The sequence below is a fragment of the Pongo abelii genome, chromosome 4 (assembly GCF_028885655.2).
Source record: "Pongo abelii isolate AG06213 chromosome 4, NHGRI_mPonAbe1-v2.0_pri, whole genome shotgun sequence".
NCBI lineage: Eukaryota > Metazoa > Chordata > Mammalia > Primates > Hominidae > Pongo > Pongo abelii.
Genome location: NC_071989.2, coordinates 83,126,127 through 83,146,807, shown reverse-complemented (window position 1 = coordinate 83,146,807; position 20,681 = coordinate 83,126,127). Strand labels below are relative to the sequence as shown.

Genomic DNA, 20,681 nt, shown 5'->3' with positions numbered 1-20,681 from the left:
GGTCCCCATGAGAGAGATGCCTAGTTACAAGAGTCACTGCACTCAGAGAAGCCCAAAGGATGGTTTCCCCTTCTGGAATTTAGAATTCATCTGTAGTTCTTCCCAGTCTAGATGGAATTTACCAATTAGGGGTCATTTTATCATAATCTATGCTGCTTAGTAACATAGTTAATAATCTATCTTTATTTAGTTTGCAAGGACACAGAGGCAAAAAGTTAATCAAAATTTAAATTATCATGCAGAAGGAAAGGGCTTTTGTTAGCTCTTTATGCACAGAGACCACAAATAATACATGAAGGTGTTGTGCCCTAGTGTGGCATTTGTTGCTTTTGCCTTTATATTTACCTTTCTTCTAGTAACGGCACTTTCATTTTACTTTGCAGAACAACCACACATACACACACACACCCTGTCATTTAGCCCATTTAGTGCTGTCCATTTCCAGGCCTTACCTGCCTGCCTTCTGCCACACAAAGTGATTACATAACCCTGTCGTCACAGTGATTGGTTCGAGATTGGGCATATGATTCAGGTAGGGCCAGAGTTGTTCCTGAGCTTTATATATAAACATTTAATGACAGATTATTATTTTTATTTCTTATGGATTGAAATCCATAAGGATATTAAACCTGAGGCTGCTAAGAGCTATCTTTCCTACTATATGAAAAGTATACCTATGAATAATGCCGACAGGCAGACAGCTAAGAAATGAAGAAAGAAGAAGAGCTGGGTCCAGCCATGCCTGAAGCTGGCAAGACACACCCTCAAACTCTTTACTTAGAAGTTAATAAATTACCTTCTTTGCTTAATCTCGATCAAGATGGATTTTTGTCTTTACAACAGAAAGAATTCTAACTAATACATATTTATCAGTTTGGTAACAATACTAATCTGTTCAACTTTAAAATGGCGCTTTTCTTTTACCTGTGGTTGCTACAAAGCTTTGCATTACTGTGTAGATAACAGAGTGAATGAAAGCTTCACCTGCTAAGAGATGGGAGGTTCTGAGAAAAGACTACAGTTACCACAGATGAAACATCTTTCCTTTCCATGGAAACACTATTAGTTTGAACTTTGGAAGCCTTTAAAACAGTTATCATCCAGGAAAAAGATGTAAAAGCAAAATTACACAAAGTAAAGACATTTAAAATAATCTGTAATAAATATATGAAAAGGTAGCATAAAGAAAGATGAGATTATAGCATAATGAGATATAAATCTTTTCTCTCATTGAGTACTTATTATTAGACAAAATAACAGGAATTTCAAAGATATATGTGGTTTTTAAACAATATAGTTTCTTATCATGTCGTTTATTTTTTTTAACTACCCAATCCTTTTTCATCACATTCAAATAGGCCTCTATCCAGGGCAGTCTCATAGGACCTCCCTTACTTGGAAGGCAGGAAGCTTTTCCAGCCAGGAGGATGGTGGAGCTTGGTGTCAGGGCCCTGGGCTCCAGGCCTTGGGCAAATCGCAAAGACTCCCTGGCTCAGGATCCTGTCCGTTTAAGTACTAAAATAAGGAGGGTCCAGGATTCCTGTTCTTTTTTTCCTCTATTAACTCAATGTCTATTTAACCTGATTATAATAGGGTCTTACTCTGTCACCCAGGCTGAAATGCAGTGGCATGATCTCAGCTCACTGCAACTTCCACCTCCTGGGATCCAGTGATCCTCCCACCTCAGCCTCCCGAGTAGCTGGGACCACAGGTGCGCACCACCACACGCCAGCTAATTTTTTGTATTTTTTGTAGAGGCAGGTTTTCACCATGCTTCCCAGGCTAGTTCTCAAACTCCTGAGCTCAAGAGATCCTCCCACCTCTGTCTCCCAAAGTGCTGGGATTACAGGTGTGAGCCACTGTGCCTGGCTAACCTGATATGTTTTAACTCAATGCATTTAATTTTTTTTTTTGCATGTAAGTCTGAGGGATTGGGATTGTTTATTATAAATTATTTTTAAGTTTACTGAGAAGATGAAGTCATCAAATTTGATGTTATCAAATTCAGCAAAAATTTCATAAATAGCCATTAAGTGGGTATCCAAAGTCCAACCTCACCTTCCTTTACCACAGGGATCCCTGAGATGTGTCGCTCTTAGGAGCCCCTGAGGAGAGGCGCTGGTGGGCCTCCAGTGCATGTTCCTGCCTACAACATTTCCCATCACCCCGGGATCAGGCACTTGAGGCAGGGGAAACCCTGAATAACTAGAAATTTCAGAGGTAAAAAAAATATGTGTCATGAGGTTAAAAAAAAAAAAGCAGCATGTTAAATATGAAAAAGTGGTACTGGTGGCGTGGGAGACACTGGGTTAGTTCTCCCCTCACAGACAGGAAACAATAAATTTGATGAAATCTAAAGTTGTTAAATGTTGCCTTGGGTCTATATAAGAACACAGGTGTCTTCTCAAGTCCCCTTCTACTCACTATCCCCTTCCCTCCCAGAAAAAGAAGCTTCTTTGCATTTTGACTTCCAGAGACTTTAAACCAATGGAAGTCTACCATATTCGTAGCTGAAACCAACCCAACATTGTACCACCAAATTCTTGTAAATATTTAACAAATATATGAACGGCGTGTGAGGCCTTCCTATTTCTCTCCCTCCCCAAACATGTTAGTCTGAGTAATTATTTTTGATCACCAGATGGACATTTACATGTAGATTCAAAATATCTAGACTTTATTTATAACTCCTGGCTGCTCTAATCTCTCTCCCCTGGAAAGGCCTCAATGATTTTTATGGCTGTGGAGCTGGGGGAAATCTCAAAAGGTTTCCCAGCATCCTCCATCTCTCCCCACCCAAATTCCCCCTGGCCTAGTCAAATCCATTTTGTTTTAAGGGCCTCCTTCCAGGAAAGCTTTCCTTGTTAGCTTTTGGAGTTCCCTCCAGTCCAAAGAGATGGATTTTACCAAACCTGGCAGGTACACAGGCTGTCAATCACTTTCTGTTGATAAGAAACTAGGCAAGAGAGTAACACTGTGAAGGTGAAGATGCCTTAAATATCAAATGTATTTCACAAACTCCACAATACCTTTAAGCAGATGCAAATGGGAAACCCAGAAGTAAATCAACAGACCTTGAGCTTCTGATCCCAGTTGCAACTGGCATTTCCCCTCACAACCTTTTTTTTATTATGGTAAAGTACACATAACTAAATCTATCATCTTAACCATTATTAAGTGTATAGCTCAGTGGTATTAAGTATACTCATGGTTGTCTAGCCATCACTACCATCCATCTCTATAACCCTTTTCATCTTGCAAAACTGGAATTCTGTCCTCATTGAACAATAATTCCCACTTTCCCTTCCTCCTAGCTCCTGGCAACTACCATTCCAACTGACTTTTGTCAACAGGTGTGATCCACTCACAGATCTTAGAAAAAAAGTAGTTTTTTGTGTGTGTTTTCTATTCATCAATTTAGTTTTCTTAAGAGACTAAAGTTGGGCTCAGACTCAAAGAGTCTTCTTTCCCTAGATGACCCAGTGGACTCAGTATTTGCTCATTCCTTGTATGTCTCTGAACTCAATTTAAGATCTCGCAGCTGGACATTACTCTCTGCAGTTTGCTGTCAACCCTTTTTCCCAACAGGTAGAGGAGGAAGAAGGTGAGAGAAGAGGACATGCCCAGAATCAGCTGAAAAGAGTTTTGGACAGGAAGCCTGCTGGCCAGCAGAAATTCAAGAAGTGGGGAAGGCTCCCCACAAACCTGCTTTGGTTTCTGAGCCCCATCAGCCTGCCTGATCCTTCCCACACACTACCATCTCTCATGGAAGCAATCAGGGCACATTGAAGGGGAAAATAACTGTGTGTCTTATGCATAACAGGCCGTCAACAAATATCTGCTGAACTGAACTGAATGGAATTCATTCATTGGCCACATCTCTATTTGGCATGGATAAAATTAGGAAGATCTAACTTCCTTACTCTGATACTAAATAGCATTTGACTATGATTGTCACTTTGAGAAAATCAGATAGGATATTTTATCCTATAACAATTGTTAGAACAGTGAGCACTTACAATGTGTCTGGCTTGTTGCTAAGTGCTTTATAGTCATTAGCTCATTTAAGCATCTCAGCAGTGGCTATTCCAATATTGCTACATAGGAATGGCATAAACGAAAGGGGGTTATGGAATGGCTTACCATGAAGCTCATTTGCATAGGTACTTTTACATAAGATTGAGGAAATGCCAATCATTATATATCAAAGAATGGAGGTTTGCTGATTTAAAAAAAAAATTATATGTGGGACAAGACTTCTCCTATCAACCCTTGTTGTTACCATAAAGTAGATTTTATTGTTTCCATTGTATAGATGGAGAAACTGAGGATTTCAGAAATTGAAGAGCTTGCTTAAAACCACACAGCTAGTGCATGGTGGTACTGACCAGACCACAGCCCAAGTCTGTCTTCCTCTAAGCTGTAAATGTATAGTTGTTTAATCATATGTAGAGGAAGTCAAAGAAGTTTATAGAACTAATTTGAAGAAATACTTCTTATTGTTAATATTGTTGTTTTTAAGATTAAGGTCAGAAAACAAATGTCAAAATTTTTAAAAACAAGTGAAATGAAGTGACTATTACTGACCAGCTTCTAAAGAAACTTTTATGGTGTAGTATTCTGGTGGCACAGAGAAAAGGAAGTCCCATTCATGAAGTATATTCTACTGCTGAGAAATCAAAATGCCAAGTGCACAAAAGCTACTCCTCTATGAAGAAAACAAAAACAAACAAAAAAAACAAGGCCTAGAGGGAGATATTCCAGGGGAAGGACAGTCCCTGACATGACCAATACCCACTGTTAGTCTGAGGAGGGAGACAGTACAGCATGAAGGATGGATTCAGCCAGACCTGGCTTCAAGTCCTGGCTCTGTCACTTTTTAGCTGTGAGACTTTTGATCAGGTGTTTGGCCTCTTTGAGCCTCAACTTCCTCTCCTCTACAAATGAGCAAAATATTTTCTACCTTATAGGATTATTGTAGGGGTTAATGAGATCATTCATTCATTCAGCAATGATTTGTTGAGCATCGGTAGGTGCCAGGCCCAAGACCTCTTACTGAAATAATGTATGTAAATAGCTTTCCTCTGTACCTACATTAATAGATACTCGCTAAGTAGTAGCTGGTATTGTTATGTATCCCCTTATGTAAAGAAAAGGAATATTGACAAATGCAATAAAACTGCATTGTATTTCAAGGCTCATTACTGTATAGCTTTGGGTCAAATATATTCCCAAAAGGCCAAGTATAATAAAATAAAATTTAGGTACACATTCTGATTACTAAAGGGGATAGGATACTATCCACACTCTGGCCAGGATGAGGGAGTAGAATGGGAAGAAGGAATCTGGCTGCTTCCTCAACATTTCCTGTTCTCCCTAGAAGCAGGGGCCAGGACCACCACTAATACCAACACTCCTCTTTGGTTCTGTGGTCTGCCATGGTGATGGAGGAGCTGGCTACAGGGCCGGGTCTGTCTGTGCTGGCTGCTTTCACAGCTGTACCAGAGGCAGGAAAAAAGTGAAATTTGATAGGGGTATATGCAAGACCTATACAACCAAAGTAAACACACCTCATCAGGCTGGTTCAGGTCCTTGAGGTGCAGATCTTGAATAAGATACTCCACGATGCGCACATGATTGCTCTGAGCGGCAAAGTGGAGGGCGTTCATTCCATCCTGAAGAGAACCAGGGGTGGGGGAGATACACAGCGACCTCAGAACTTCCTCTCTCCTGCAATGGTGAGGTAAGAGCTTTTGTCCAGGTGTGACCCACATACCTACCTGATTCTTGGCTCTCTGGTCTGCTCCAGCTTTAACCAGCATGAGCATGACCTGAAGGCTCCCAGACCAGGCTGCAAGATGAATTACTGTCAAGCCGTGCTTCCCCAAGAAGACAGAAAAAGAGAATCTATCACTCTGATGAGCTGCAGCATATACTGCCTCATCAACAAAGGCCAAATTAATACTAGATTGTTGAAAACTAAGAAATAGAGAATTTAATATGCAGCAAAAGTGATATTTCGGTTCTATGGGGAAAAATGGTTATACTTAATAAGTGGTGCAGGCACAAGTGGTTCTCCATCTGGAAGAAAATAAAATGAAAAGCTATATCATACCATACTCACAAAATAGCACACAAACAATAAATATATTAGAATAAAATCCAGACTACAATGTACAGTCTCTTAATCCAGAGTTAGAACAGATAGATAATAGTCAATTAAAAATGACAGATTTTTAAAAATGTATCTTTAATAAAGATAAATGGTTATTCTCTAATGCATGAAGCACACTTACATATGGAGAAGAAAAAGACAAACTCAGAAAAATGGACAAAGAAAGGAAATGGAAATGATTATTGTTTAAGTATCTGGTAATATCTATCAGAATTGAAAATATGACCAGCAATCCCACTCCTGGGAATCTATCCCATGAAAATAAAAATGTCAGTACCTAATTCTGTATATATAAGGATATTAATTGTAATACTAAAAACTGGGTGCAAGATAAAAGCCTATCAACATAGGAATGCTAAATAAGTTATAGAATAGTCAGACTATATAATGCAAGCATTAAAAATAATGAATTAGTGCTACAACAATTGACTTGGAAAGATTTCCATGAGCCTTGTGGAAAATAAGATAGAGAATAAATATGATATAATCCCATTTGTTAAAAAGGAGTGATTAACAAAACCCCATACATGTATATGTATATATCTATATCTATCTATAGGTGGGTTGGTGGGTAGGTAGGTCGATTGATCAATATAGATATGACTGTGAGCAGGAGAAAAGTACATAATAAACACACATATCTCAGATTGTTAAGTATGGTTACCAGAGGAGGAGAGGGTACACACAGGTGAAAAAAACACAAGTTATATAAAGGATCTCATTTATATAGATGCTACTTAAAATATTTTATTTACACAAAATTATTTAGATTTGTCTGTGTGCAAACACGTGTGCATAAAGTTGTTAGACTGAAAGAGACCAGGACTTAGTGACCTGTAGGGATGCTGTGGGCAGTTGTATGCTGACTTGTCTACCAAATAAGAAGAGAGAAAAGTGTGGAAGGGAGCATAGCCAGCAGTTAACACTGGTTATTTTAGGGAGGTGAGATTCGAGGGAAATAAGTAAAAAAATGCATCTGCACCCCGGGCCCTAAGTTACAGAAGCAGGATAGGGCAGACACTATGAGCCTGATCTTCTGGATCAGGCAGAACTAATCTCAAATTCTGGTCACTTTCTATCACTTTCAAGTACGGGGATCTTGGTGAACTTAGTTCTAACTCTCAGCTTCAGCTTCCTTATCTGCAAACTCAAGTGTCTGTTTTTCTGTTTCCTTTAGCTCCGTGAAAAAGTAATCCATTTCCTCAGTACAAGTGCCTACCCAAAGGAAGCTCTCACAGTACATTTTATTTGCCTTTTCTAATCAGTTGTGTTTGTGATCTGGAAACTGTTTGTTAGATGTACACAGTATGAGTAAATGACTAAGGAATGAGGGCCTGCAGTACACTTCTATTTGTAAAGTGCATAAGCCTTTTGGCATTTATTTTGGCTGCTCCCAAGTTGCATTAATGTATTCTCTTATTCTCAGTAGAATTCATGTTGGGAGAGTAAAACAGCAAGTCTCAAATTATTGAGGCATAACTCTAAACTAGTGATTCTCAACTGGGGGTGATTTTGCCCCCAGGAAACATTTGGAAAAATATATGGAGATATTTTTTACTGTCATGCTGTGGGTGGGGGGAGGTTAATATTGGCACCTAGTGGATAGAGGCCAGGGATGCTGCTAAACATCCTACAATACACAGGGCAGCCCCAACAACAAAGAATTATCGGGCCCAAAATGTCAATAGCACCACTGTTGAGAAACCCTGCTCTTAATGTGCATAACCTATCAAATTTATCTAACTCTAGATGGTGAGTTAGTCCATTTGTAGGTTTACAATTCCAGCATGAAGAAGACTCTTCATTTCTGGACTCTTTGTCCCAAAGAGAAATGATGAACAATGACTGACTACTTGAGGTTCTTCAAAACATGTTCCCTAAACACAATTCCACCTCTTAATTTGGACTTCCCTACAAGTCAGTGCTCTAACTAAATCTGCTTTCAAATAGAGACCAGAAGGTCAGGCACGGTGGCTCCTGCCTGTAATCCCAGCACTTTGGGAGGCCAAGGCGGGCGGATCACCTGTGTTCGAGACCATCCTCACCAATGTGGAGAAACCCTATCTCTACTAAAAATACAAAATTAGCCAGGCGTGGTGGCACATGCCTGTAATCCCAGCTACTCGGGAGGATCGCTTGAACCTGGGAGAAGGAGGTTGTGGCGAGCCAAGATTGCGCCACTGTACTCTAGCCTGAGCAACGAGAGTGAAACTCCACCTCAAAAAAAAAAAAAAAAAAAAAAACCACCAGAAATGTTTGAGACAGGTGACAAATCACTCTTTGATAGGAGATCTATTTTTCCCTAAAAGGTAATTCCTAATTTCAAAGCAGCCTACATTTTAAAATTTCAAGCTCTGATCATAAAATCTAAAAGCTGGGAATTCAAGCTGCAATCAACTTGAGTCTCTAAAACCACAAACTCAGAGTGGAGCCATTGTTCCTCAGAGGCAATGAATCACCGCTCACAGGTATAAACTCCCCGAGAAGAACCTCCATAAAACAAATTCTGATACAAAACTGGCATGCCTGAGACTACTTAAGACCATGTGTCACAAATTATACTCACAGTTGGCTCACGAAGCTCTGTAAAGTGTACATTGCTCAATAGTCACTGATAACCTGTCCTCATTGCCAGTCTCGTCATAGGTGAGGCCAATAATTTCCTCTGGGGAACACTTCCATGTTAGGAGCTTCCCAGAGGTAAGAAGCTTTGTGAGCAGATGTTTTTATCCTCTGAGCACCACTTGCACCCACCTGGGATTCTTTACCCCTGTCTGGAGTAAGAGCCTCCATTTATCCAGTCTGCCTCTTCCCAGGACTCGGAGGTGCTGCTCACTTTGGTCCCTAGCATGCAGTGCCTTGAATGGCACTCAGCTGGTACAGTCTCTTTCCTTGCTCCCCAGATAGACTGTAGGCCCTGCAAAGCCATGACTCTATCTCATACCAGTGCTTCCCAAAAACAATCATCTAGGAATTTTTAAAAAATGCAGATTCTGATTGAGGCCTGGAGTGGGGCCTGAGATCCTGCATTTCTAACAAGCTTGCAGGTGATGTGCATGCTTCAAGTCCTGGGACTACACTTTAAATAGCAAGGACTTCTGTCTAATTGAATCCTCAGTAGTTGACACTGAGACATATGCACAACAGCCACTGAATAAATATTGATGGCGAAGGGGATCAACTGTTAGCTCTTTGCAAATGGTGTTAGAACTTAGAAGAAGTCAAACTCAAGGCTCACCATTCAAATAAAGAAGCTGCCAGACTGGGTCAAACATGACCTTGCTTGAATTATGAAAAACATTTTACTAGTTACAGAGTAATGCCACTGTAGATGATTTAATCAGTTATAAATATATTTAACTTAGTGAAACCTTGAAAGCAGGAAAAAGAGACACACCAGGAATTACTATATTTCCCACCTGACATTATTTCAATCTTCAGGCAAAGTTAAGAGAAATAGTCATGCTTCAGAGACAAGGTAATACAAATAGATGTTTAGAAAAACCTCAAGGAGAACAAGTTGGTGAAATATCTCTCCATCATTTCAGGAATAATTGATTTGCACTCTGACACAAACCAGTCCTGTATTTAACATATTAGAAACATGGCAATCCTCAGATATGCTGTTTAAAAGAAAAGATGCAATCTAATATGGGCAATGGATACATAGGTGTTTGCTGTATGATTCCCTCTATTTTGGTATGTTAAAGATTTAGGGTTATGGTTCTGGTTAAAACGAAGTAAGCACAGTCCACTCTGTCTCTGCCACCAAAACAAATAAAATCTCTGGAAAGAATGCATGGAACGTACACTTACTATATACCCACACAAATTTTAAATTAAAATTAAAAAAAAAAAAAGAATGCATGGAACAGCTGAGTACTCTGTAAATGGTATCAGGTGGATTGGGGAAAAAATCAGAACTCAAAGTAAGGACAATCCTGCAGTGACTTTCCTGATTTTTCTTTTCCTCCCATACCTTCCAACTTGGACTCAAGGCAGTGCAAATCATGGAACTGTGCCCTGGGCATAGTCAGAAAGATTTCCAAGAGAAGCTCTCTCGTTCTGGTCTAAGGAGGAGAAGGGAGCTCCTATAGAACAGAGAAGGTAGGGGAAATTCTCTGCTTCATTTTTCTCTACTGGCCCTGCCCCCTCTCCCAAGCCAAGCCCCACTCCCAAAGCTACAACTTGACAGTGGTAGGGGTAGCAGCAGTGGCTGGGCAAGCACCTTAAACTCTGACATAGGGGAATCTTTCTCCCTGACCAGAGGAACTGTGGTCACAAAGCAGCGTGGAGGGAGAATCCAAATGTTCTCTTGTTACCCTCCCTGACTTGGTCCTGGAGGCAGACCTATTTGTGAGATGTACACAGCAGAGCTGGGAGACCACAGCCTTGGCTTTCCAGCCAGAGGACCAGGAAAAGAGGGTGGGGAGCTGGAAAATGTAGGGGAGCTGATCATGGAGAGGATGGAGCCTGAGAAAGGGATGGCGTAAAGTTGTGTGTGTGCTCCTGGGCTTACCCCTGAGCTGTTTAATAGCCTATTTATTATCAGAGTTCATAGAGCAAAGTCAATATTTGATGTCTCTGGGGCCAGTTAGCTTCTGTCTTCCACATCGCAGATTATACTCTGGACAATGATCTTGCTTTTACAAATGCATGCTATTGGCCATAAAGTCAATATGAGAAAATAAGCAAAAACCCAGGTCCCATAGGTAAAGGGGAAACAATTTAGTCCCCAAATTCAAAGAGCACATATATGTATATTCTCTACCAAGAGACCTTTCCAAAACGAACACTGCCAATTAAAATATTTTGTGTGTATGTGAAGAAAAGATGTTTAACTGGAATGATCAGATTCTCTCTGTACATTGGTTATGCTCCAACTTGTTCTACTCAAGATGAGCTTACCTTATCAGCAACATCCACCCTGGCCTTGTGTTTAAGCAAGAAATCCACTGCAGATAAATGATTTCTCCCCACTGCAAAATGCAGGGCTGTGCGGTTCATCTGAGGAAGCATAATTTATGTTTTTAGTCATCTGATCATTATTTAGTGTTTTTAGGTTTCCTGTTTCTTGAATGGCCATACTTTTCTATCAAGTGTTTCTATTTTGATTGTTTGGCTCCACTCTTTGCCTTTACCTTTGAAAGTTATGAGAATTGTGTCCAGCCGAATTCCGCCTTCATTATAAGATAACATCAGAGAATTTGGCAGTCCACTGAAGGACACGCCTCAAGATGAAATTCTTGTTTCAGCTTATATTGTATTGTATTGTAGCACTATGTTGTAGCAATATAATGGGTTTTGTTTAGAAAGTAAAAGTTGGATTCCCCCCTTACGCAATCATTAATAATGGTAAATTTTTCTGCTTAGAATATACTAATAATGCATAGTGGAAATTTTCCTAGATATTCAATCCACTCGTGTTAGTTCTTCTCTAAGTTTTTGGACTGTAAATTTTACTGAAGCAAATAAATTCCTTCTGAAAGGAAGAATGAAGGGAGGAAGGGATAAAAGGAGCGAAGAAAGGAGGAAGGAAAGAAAGACAGACAGGCAGAGAAAGAAAGCTATGACTATCTTGCTCCAAAGGAAAGTCAACATGATGCTCCTGGGATACCCAGAGACAGTCTAATACATTTCAGATAATGGAAGTTATGCTTGGAAGTGATATGTGTCATATTCCCCATATTCTAGACACTGCTTTTGCTCCCAAATAAGATGTCTGGGCATGGCTTTACTATTCTTTGTTATACATAAATAATAAAAAAATGAGAACTGTTTAAATATTTGATTTTCTTGGTAGCGTCAACCTAAATAATAAGAGAGACTCTCAAAAGAAAATATATTTATTTGGGAGTAAAGCATTGCAACGGGAATATGCATGTCATAGTAAACTATGTATGTATTTAGGGAAGTAAAAGAAGACAAAGGTTTTTAAAGGAAAAAATGAGGAGGATTACATAATTGTTTTGAAATAATTATCGTTTGCTACAAAGTTCAACAACAAGCTGACGCCAGTCTTAGATTAGACAGGCAGTTGCTGGACAGATGTCCTTGCAGAATATTTTCTGTGTAAGGTTGTGATGGCCTTTGTGCAAGGTTGTGGGTTTTGCAGTCTTTTGTGATAGTTTTTGTTATCAGGTATACAAGCATGAGAACCCTGTATTCATGGCCTTCCCCAGCTCTATTTGTCAAGGTTTTCTTAATATCGGTGACTCCATTTTGATTCTGAAAACTTTCACAATAGCTAAACCAGTGATAAAATAAGTTCAACAAAACATGAGTTATGGCTGGGCACGGTGGCTCATGCCTGTAGTCCCAGCACTTGGGGAGGCCGAGGCGGGTGGATCACCTGAGGTCAGGAGTTTGAGACCAGCCTGGCCAACATGGTGAAACCCTGTAACTACTAAAAATACAAAAATTAGCCGGGCGTGGTGGCACGCATCTGTAATCCCAGCTACTAGGGAGGCTGAGGCAGGAGAATTGCTTGAACCCAGGAGGTGGAGGTTGCAGTGAGCTGAGATTGCACCACTGCACTACAGCCTGGGTGACAGCGCAAGACTCCATCTCAAAACAAAACAAAACAAAACAAAACAAAAAAACCCATGAGTTATTATGACTTTGTCTGAAATCTGGAGCTTTGCTCTACTATGTCAAATATGGGCTTATAAGCTCCACTATTAATTTTACTTGTGAATAAGGATGTAAGCCAAAATTGCACCCAAGATAATTCAATAAAATTACTTATATTTTAAAAATCTCCATCATCACTGGTTTTAAGGAACTCTACAAGTAACCATGTCAACAATTTGCTGTAAACAGTAAACAGATGTCATTAGAAAGCATAATACAATTCATTAGGAGTTTATAATAACTTGCCTCACTGCAAGTTAAAGTATATTAGATTGTAGTATCTCTCCCAAGTACTTTAATATTAAAAAAAAGTTTAAAATAACAGAAAGTTGCATATAGAAAAATGTTAAATGTTTTAAATAGTATACTAGAGAATCTATTTCCTGCTACTTGGAAAAGTGATTATTGCTTCACTTACTCCCACAATTAACCTTCCATGGTCATAATAATTTTCAAAGATATCTATCCATAAATATTTTTGAAACTATGCAAATATTCCCTTCAAAGAGACTTGCTTATTTCTTTTATTTTTCCTCTTTTCTATCCTTTCTCCTTTCTTCCTTTCCTTCCTTTCTTGATTCCTTTCTTTTTTTTTCTTTTTGTCCCTAAAATTGTTACACTACAAAATGTTGCTGCTTTCCTATTCTAGGATATCTATGGAACATGAACACTACATACACCCATAACACATCACACACACACATTATACACATAGACATATCAATCCCCACACTTATCCCCACACATAAGCACAAAGCACCCCCCCCGCCCCACCCTCAACATGCATAACATTCTTCCACTGCACGTGGGACATGATTTCAGATTCTGCAGCTTCAGTTTCCAGGACCTTACTGCCTGTGACAGACACAGGTTTTGTGAAACCTGAATTTAGACTATTTAGGGAGTCTTCCTTATAGCCAGAGTCAGAAAGCTTAAATAATTGCAGTTAAAATGCCTTATATTTTTTCAGATTTTACAAAATCATATAGTCATAGGAACATATTACTAGAGCCCTCTCAGTGCCTTACAAGGGGCCTGTACAAGCAAGGGCCCTGAAGCTTATGCTTCATTTACCATTAAATCCACCTCCGCCACACCCACCTTGAACCACTCCACAAATTGTCCTAAGCAATTGACACAGCCTCCAACCTTCACTTTGATAAACCTGGCCTCAAAGGACTATCAGGAAATCCTCACAAAAGCAAGCAGTAGAGAATCCAAATTTATGGCAGTGGACTTTCCCTCCGCTAAAACCCAGGCACTTAAAGAACAAATAAGAGCCAGGTTTTAGATAAGGCCTCATTGCCCAAGAGGCAGATGCACTACATTTCAAAACCAGTATAATGAAAATCCACACGCCTCTTTAGATTTTTAAATTTGGAAAAACAGAACCACAAAGGACATCATTGGCAAGAAAACAACCCAGATTGTATAACAAAAAAATGTTCTGCCTTTCCAGAATGTGTGAGGCCAAACTGATCCACAGGCGACAATCCAGGACCAAGTCCGGGCCTGCAACCCTGATAGCTGGCTTTACTGCCCACCCACAGACTTTGAACAGATAGACATGAAGATTCTGTGCACTCCCCTTCTTGGAAGAGGAATTAAAACACCCAGAGCCTCTTCCACTGTTTGACTCCACCTTTTAGCTTAAACACCCCGGGATTACCAACAAAGCAGCTCTCCCTTATCTCAGCCAGCACCATGATTTTTATTTTTATTATTATTTCAGATGTCCTGTGTAAACCCAAGCCATTACTGGAGAAGTCACTTGTCATATTTATGACTTCTACTCACATTGTTCACAGCATTAATGTTAACCTTCTTTTCAAACAGCTTCTCCATAAGATCCAAATTATTGCTTTTAGCAGCATTCTGAAAGCTTCTCTCATTTGGGAGCACTGAAAGAAAGCAAAGCAAGCATGACTGAGAGAACTTAAGGAGGCCAAAGAGAAAGCATATTTCATAGGGCAAACCTTGTAACAACAGCCTGAGTCTTTCACATTTTGCTGTTTTATTTAGGACAGGGGAACTTTGCTTCAATATCTTACAAAACTGTAGTATCAAGATTTCATTTTCTCCTCATGCTGCAAGTGCTTTCACATCCTTAAAAATGTTCCTGGCCCCAAACAAAACATTATTCATGAGGACCACCCTGAAGTCAGTAACGTGGTATCTGGCTTAGAAGGTCAGAAGGTGGCCATAGACTTCCCAGGGGGCATTGTTTGTAAAAAACCTTGTACGAGATTAGGCAGGGAGGAGTCCAAATGCTCCTACAGCTTACAAAGATAAAACTGTTGTCTTCAGAACTCTATACAGACGCCAGGCCTGCATGAAAATTTCAAAATGCAGCCCATCATACATACAGACACAAAGGTAAAGGGGATTAAAATGTTTTATTCTCATTTATATAAACACACATAGAAGTAGATTGACATCTACTATAAACATCACATTTCACACACATGTACACATTCATATGGTAAGCTTTATTAACTATCATAGAGAAGATTCCAGGGTTTATTGAGTTTTTTGTTATGTAGGGGAGTAGAGGGCTCTCACAGGACAGCCCAACATAAGGGGGTAAGACCAGAATTGAGGTTAAGTAGGAGTCAATAATACACCATCTCCAAACAGAAGGGACCGTAAGAGAGGTTTCTGTAGATGTGTTGCGGAGTAGTTTCCTAAGGGTTTGCTTGTTTTTTAAATGGTACCATCATGACATTCAATGTTCCCCAAGTTTTTGCCAAAGCAAAGACCTTTCAGGATACTGCCAAGTCCAATCAAGGACCAACCAAGGAGTATCTTCTTGGGAAATATTGTTATGGGCCGAAATGTGTCCCTCCAAAATTCCTATGTTGAAGTCCTAACCCCAAGTACCTCAGAATGTTGACTATATTTGGAGATAGGGCCTTTAAAGAGGTAATTAAGGTAAAATGAGGTCATATGAATGGGCTCCAATCTGGTATGATTGGTGTCCCTATAAGAAGAGAGATTAGGACACACATACACTCACACAGAGGCAAGACCAGGTGAAGGCAGGGAGAAGGTGGCCATCTATAAGCCAAGGAGAGAGGCCTAAGAAGAATTGAACTTTTCCAACATCTTGATGTTGGACTTGTAGCCTCTAGAACTGTGAGAAAATAAGTGTCTGCGGTTTGAGCCATCCAGTCTGCTGTATTTTGTCGTGGCAGCCTGAGCAGACTCATGCAGATTCACATGTTCATTCTTTCTATTACCTGGATCCTTCTCTTCCTTCCTACCCCCACTCTTGTCACCATTCTAGGTGACTTCAACCTCCTCATAGATGATTAATCCAACACCTTGGCCTCTTAGTTCCCTGACTCTGTCACCTCTAATAATCTTCCCCAGATCTGACCTTAGCCATCAAATTTCGGAGACACATTCCTGAACTAATCATCACTCAAACTGCACTACCTCTGAAATCTTGACTTCCAGAATCCTATTCTTTGACCACAACTTCTCATCCATTCAGCTCAGCTGCTCTAGTTCTCCAAGTCCAGAAATTCTGCCACCTTATGAAGTCCTCCAGTCCACAGTTCTAGCCCTTTTTCATATTCTTCATCTCTATGTCCTTACTTCCCTCCTTACCATGTTTAGATTCCATGGTGCCAGTCTGTTTTTGCTGCCATAACAAAATACCTGACACTGAGTAATTTTATAAAAACAGAAATTTATTTTGCACATTCAGACCATAGCACATGGTCCACCTATGAAATCACTTCTATGCAAACACTTACCTCCCTCACCATTCTTTTCCTCCATTACACTAGTTGGTCAGAATCCTAATTCTGAGATTAAATCCAACTGCTACTTGCTCTGTTTCTGTACCTAAACAGCTAAATGGTACTGGAGAAAAACACACAGCCATGCTGTGGTAGACATTGCTAGTGTTCATCAATATCTGCTTCTTCTCTTCTACCTGGTCACATGTGTAAGCCCATAACCCAGCCTGGATACAGCTAGATGAGGTGTATCCAATGGACTGAAAGCAGAAGTGATGGCATGTCACTTTGGGGCTGAGTCAGTGAAAAGCCTGTGTCAACCTCTAGGTCTCTTTTCCCTGCCTTATCAACACTGGAAGCCATGTGTTTAAATGAAGGGGTCACAAGATGGTGGTACCTCCATCAACTTGGTATTGGGACACAATTTTCCCTGGGTTTCTCACATTTCTGCACATCTTACAAGCAAAAGCACTGACTGGCTTTGCTCTTTACTATCTTTTCAAGGATGTTTGTATAGTGAAGAGCCTTGACAGATAGAGATAATATCTTCCTCTGGAGCAAAGGGCAGGTTTGCTTGCAGCCTTGGAAGAAAGCAATGGTAAGGCATGCTTACTGACTATTACAAAAGATTTGGGTTCCCTAAGCACAGAATTTTTCTGTAACACAACCCACTGTGTGTGCAGGTGTCATTTGGCATCTTTATATCTCCCAGTGGGAATTGGGGCTTGGAGAACTGACACAAATGCTAACACTCTGGCTACTGCTACTGCTGTGAGTAATGAAATTCATCATCTCTGATCCAAAAGTGTCTTCTGTCAGCATCTCTGTCACCTAGCAAGCTAACTTGTGAGATTACAAGTAGGGTAAAATCTCAACCCCTTTATGATCCTTGACACCTGGGTTCCTGAGAGAGTAAGAAGATGAGAGACCCTTGCCAACGTATTTTGGACATGCTACATGAACAAGAAATAGATCTTTCTTTTAAATGTAAAGACAGGGTCTCGTTATGTGGTCCAGGCTGGTCTTGAATTCCTGGTCTCAAGTGATCCTCTCACCTGGCCTCCCAAAATGCTGATTATAGGTGTGAGCCACCACACTCAGTCAGAAATAGATCGTTTTTAAGTCCAGTCACTCAGATGTAGGAGTCATTTATTGCTGCAGGAAAAGCTTACTTTGTCCTGACTGATATACATGCTAATAGGTCTCTTAAATTCTTCCCCACTAATCTCAGCACGACTAGCTAGCCTCTACATTTCCCTAGTCTTCCCTTCTTCAACATGTCATATCCTTTCCTTTCTCCTCAAATATCTGAATTTACTAATCTACCTAATTTACTTCCTCCCACTACCATCACCTAATTCTCAGTTAATACCGTTGCCTCATAGTGAAAACAGAAGTAATAGGACATGAATTCCCACATCTTCCCACCTAGGTGAGTCTACCAACCTACCTTCATTTATATATGCAGGATGAAGCATCCCTGAACCTAGGAAAGGCTAACCTCTACACTTGGGCTCTGGATCCCATCCCATCCCCTTTTTATCTTTTCAAGTGTTTCATATGTCAATCTCCTAGAAATGATCTCTTCTTTCCTCTAGATCACTTAATCTCTCTCCAGTGGATCACTCCCCTCAAAAAATACTGAGATGCCATAATACCCTATGTGTAAAAAACCCTCCCTTGACCCCAGCTTCCTTTCCAACCGCTGCTGCATTTTTCAACTTTCCATTACCCCAAACTTAAGTATTCTATAATTGCTGTCTCCATTTCTTCATCTCACAGTCTTGTCTCAACCCATGCTAATCAGACATCTTTCCCACCCCTCTACCGAAACTGCTCTTGTTGAGGTCACTCCGTCTTGCCAAAACCCAGTCATCATACCTCGTCATGTGCATTGAGCTCTTGGCAACTTTGACACAGAGGAACACACACTCCATGTAACATATTCTTCTCTAGAGGTCTGGTAAACCAACTGTCGCTTTCTAGTCTTTTCTACTGGCTCTTTTTCCTTTGTTTGATCTCCAAGTATTAGAATGCCCTAGGGTTTATATAAAACAAATAATCTGTTGATGTAGGCATGATTCCTCCATCTTACAGATGAGGAAACTGAGATCTTCAAAAGTTATACCACTTGCTCATGCTTTATAAGTAATAGAATTGTCCCAGGCAGCCTGTCTCCAACCTCATTACCCTGTCTCATGGCCTTCACTGCACTTACCTTAAATTATCTTATTCATTTATTTGCTTACTTATTTTATTGTCTATCACTCCTCCACCACAACAGAATGTTCCACCAGAACAGGGGTTGTCTTGTTCTCTCCAACCCTATATCTAGAACATGCCTAGCAAACAGTTAAGCCCTTGAAAATATTTCTAGAATGATTGAATGAACACTATATTGAGGAATTGGTGTATAGCTTCCAAGCCTGGTTTAGGAAATAAGGCCATCCCAGCCAGTAGGCTCGGATGGTGTGCCCGGTTAAGAGGCTTGAGTACTGGGAAGGCTGAGGTGGGAGGATCACCTGAGCCTGAGGAGGTCTGTGATTGCACTACTGCATTCCAGCCTGTGCAACAGAGCAACAAGACCTTGCATGCGGGGTTGGGGGGCGGGGGGCAGACTTGAATCGCTTTCAGCTTTTGAACTGCTTAACAGCTGCCTCAGTTTATGCTACACATTATTCCCAAGGCATAGATGATCCACTCCATGCTTTAAAAACTTAAGTGCAGAAAGATTAAGCGACTGACTTATTTAAAGTCAGACAATAAATCGGAGCATGAGTCACGATATAGGAGATAAGAGCACATGAAACTCTTATTTGCAAAAGGACTTAATCATTATTTTTAAAAGCCTCCTCCTTAATTCGGAAGAATAATACTGTCCTTCCACCCACAGTACATGGTGGGGGTGGATTCCAAAGCTGAAAACTAGCCAACAGGGAGTGCAGCTGTGGAGGCTGGGACTCGGGGTCCCAGGGCGGAGTCGCCGCGCCAGTTTCCCTCCTGCAGCGTCCGGAGGTGCTGCACTGGGTACCTTCTCAAGTCCCTTCGACCCAGCCCCCCCAGCAGCCTGATTTTCTGAGACCTCGTCCCGGGACTCACGGAGCTCGTGTCCGGCAACTGCTGTGTCCTCCTCTCCAAGCCCCTCTCGCTTCGGGATCCGGGACAGGCTCCTCCAAGGCAGGGCGGCCGCGCCCCACAGGTCTTCCCTGAGACCCTTGGCGGCCGCAGCAGCCCGGAGCAGCAGCCCCCCTGCCGTGGCCCCTTGGCCCCGGGCGCGCCCGGCGGGGTCCATAGTCGCCTCCGCGGGCCTGGAGCGCAGGGCCAGACCCAGACTCGGACCCAGACCCAGACCCAGGCAGGCCCAGGGCGCGGGGCTGGACGCAGGCAGGTCAGCCCGGCCGGAGCGCAGGATCGAGTCCGCTCTCTGTTGTGGCGGTTCGCTGGGCAACAAGCCCCTGGTTTTCCAGCCCTGCCCTGACCTGGGCTGGCCTGGGAGAATCCGCCCTCAGGTGTGGCGTGCACTGTGCTAAGGTTTGGTTCTCCGGGAAATAAAACATCCCGCGTAATGAACTCCCAGCTCTACCCTACCACTTCTTTGTATAATTTTGAGAAATGTCAAGGTTGAATTTATAACCAACACTATAGGAACTTCAATATTAAATCATTTCTAAATGGGCTTCCAACATTTTCTTTTGAATAAAGTAAGACTTGATTTCTCATTTGAAGACCATGAATTATAATCTTTCCTGGCGGATTCTTTTGAAAAGTGAAATAATACAGAAGCAAGTCAAATTCTGACCCCCCAAATAAACCTCAAATAAGAAAGGTAATCAGGTTTTCACTTATTTATTCTTCTTACAAATTTACAAAAGATGTATCATTTTAATGTAAATTATGTAATATCAATGTTCATTTCAAACTTGTCAGTTTTTCCCTCAAATTATTGTGCACCAAATTTGAGGCATTAAATTCAAAACAATGTTTCCTAATCAATGAAAAAACAAACATGACAAAATATTATTTATTTTATCAGAACACCACCTGTAACCTCAAACTTTCCTCTTTTAAAAAAGGGAAATGGGCCTAATGTTTGTAATAGGGATATGATAAAAACAATAGCAGATAAG

General features: G+C 40.9%; 1 protein-coding gene across 1 annotated transcript in view; it reads right to left on the bottom strand.

Moving 5' to 3' along the window:
* ANKDD1B (ankyrin repeat and death domain containing 1B) overlaps positions 1-20,299 on the bottom strand; it is a 54,515-nt gene extending 34,216 nt beyond the window's left edge. The window contains exons 1-5 of the mRNA XM_054555639.2: positions 19,654-20,299; positions 14,606-14,709; positions 11,084-11,182; positions 5,781-5,879; positions 5,571-5,675 (exon numbers count right to left, since the gene is read on the bottom strand). Of these exons, the coding sequence (XP_054411614.2) occupies positions 5,571-5,675; positions 5,781-5,879; positions 11,084-11,182; positions 14,606-14,709; positions 19,654-19,846 (600 nt within the window). The 5' untranslated portion in view covers positions 19,847-20,299. The remainder of the gene's footprint in view (positions 1-5,570; positions 5,676-5,780; positions 5,880-11,083; positions 11,183-14,605; positions 14,710-19,653) is intronic.
* Positions 20,300-20,681: the final 382 nt, after the last annotated feature.